We start from the raw sequence: 1,186 nt of genomic DNA, 5'->3' as shown, positions 1-1,186 counted from the left end.
GATCACCCACTCCAGATGCGATGGCATTTTTAATGGCATTACGATGCATCGCCATTCTTTCTTTGATAGTTCTGTCAGTCTTGCCTACGTAACTCAATCCGCAGGGACAAGTAATCAGATAGACCACGTACCTGGTAGTACAAGTAATGCGATGTTTAATAAAAATTTGTTTGCCACTATGTGGATGTCTAAAACTGTTGCCTGCCACCATGGCCCTGCAGGTTAGACAGTTTAGACATTTAAAACAGCCAGGTTTGAGGGATAAAAAGGAAGAAGCAGAATTGCTGTTATCAATTCCTGTGACATCGGTGCGCACTACCATATCCCTTATATTTCGGCCACGAGTATAGCTGGACATAATTTTAGTGTCATGCAAATTAAGATTAGGATCCGTTCTAACTATAGGCCAGAGTTATGTACATGTTTTATTGATCATGGTGCTGTGATTATTAAAGTGATTAATCCACGGCATTCTAGAATCTTGCTGCTCTTTTGCAGATGGTGACAGAAGTTTAGAATGGGGGATGGCCAGAGCTCTCTTTTTAGCAAACAAGTCAAATTTTACAATCATGGCATCTATTTGAGTAATGGCCATTGTAGGATCACTGCATATTCTGCAGGCACGAATGAACTGCGAGAAAGGGAGTCCCACCTTAGAAGAATGGGGATGAAAACTCTCAGCATAGAGGGTTGTATTTCAGTCAGATGGTTTCTGATATAGATTGGTTGTGATCTGATTATCATGTAAGGACACCTCAACATCCAAAAAGTTGATAATTTCTTTATTGATTACGTGGGTAAATTTTATCGGGCAATCTGTATTATTGTGTAAACAAATGACAGTTTCAAGTTCATTTTGAGTTCCCATCCAGATAAGGAACAGATCATCTATATATCTGACATAGAACTTAATCCTGTCAGATATATAGGGGTCAGAAAAAAACACATCCTGTTCACATTCAAGCATGTATGCATTAGCATACGACGGGGCCACCGGGGACCCCATCGCTACGCCAGACACTTGAAGGTAAAATACCCCATCAAAAAGAAAATAATTAGAGGTTAGGAGCATTTCCAATAAATCACCAATCAAATGTACCGAAGGACCCTGATATAGTGGATGTCCAGTGATCAAATTTAACACAGCCTTTACACCTCCATTAGGGATCACGGTGTAAACACTTGT

The 1,186-nt window shown here is 40.1% G+C and overlaps 1 protein-coding gene across 1 annotated transcript in view; it reads right to left on the bottom strand.

The window, feature by feature from the left end:
• LOC146005685 (uncharacterized) overlaps positions 1-595 on the bottom strand; it is an 11,964-nt gene extending 11,369 nt beyond the window's left edge. The window contains exon 1 of the mRNA XM_083145109.1: positions 421-595. Within this exon, the coding sequence (XP_083001235.1) occupies positions 421-595 (175 nt within the window). The remainder of the gene's footprint in view (positions 1-420) is intronic.
• Between the last annotated feature and the right edge of the window lie 591 nt (positions 596-1,186).

The sequence above is a fragment of the Crinia signifera genome, chromosome 5, assembly GCF_055691185.1.
Source record: "Crinia signifera chromosome 5, ASM5569118v1, whole genome shotgun sequence".
Lineage (NCBI taxonomy): Eukaryota > Metazoa > Chordata > Amphibia > Anura > Myobatrachidae > Crinia > Crinia signifera.
Note: the sequence above shows the minus strand (reverse complement) of the source record. Positions and strands in the feature narration are given on the sequence as shown.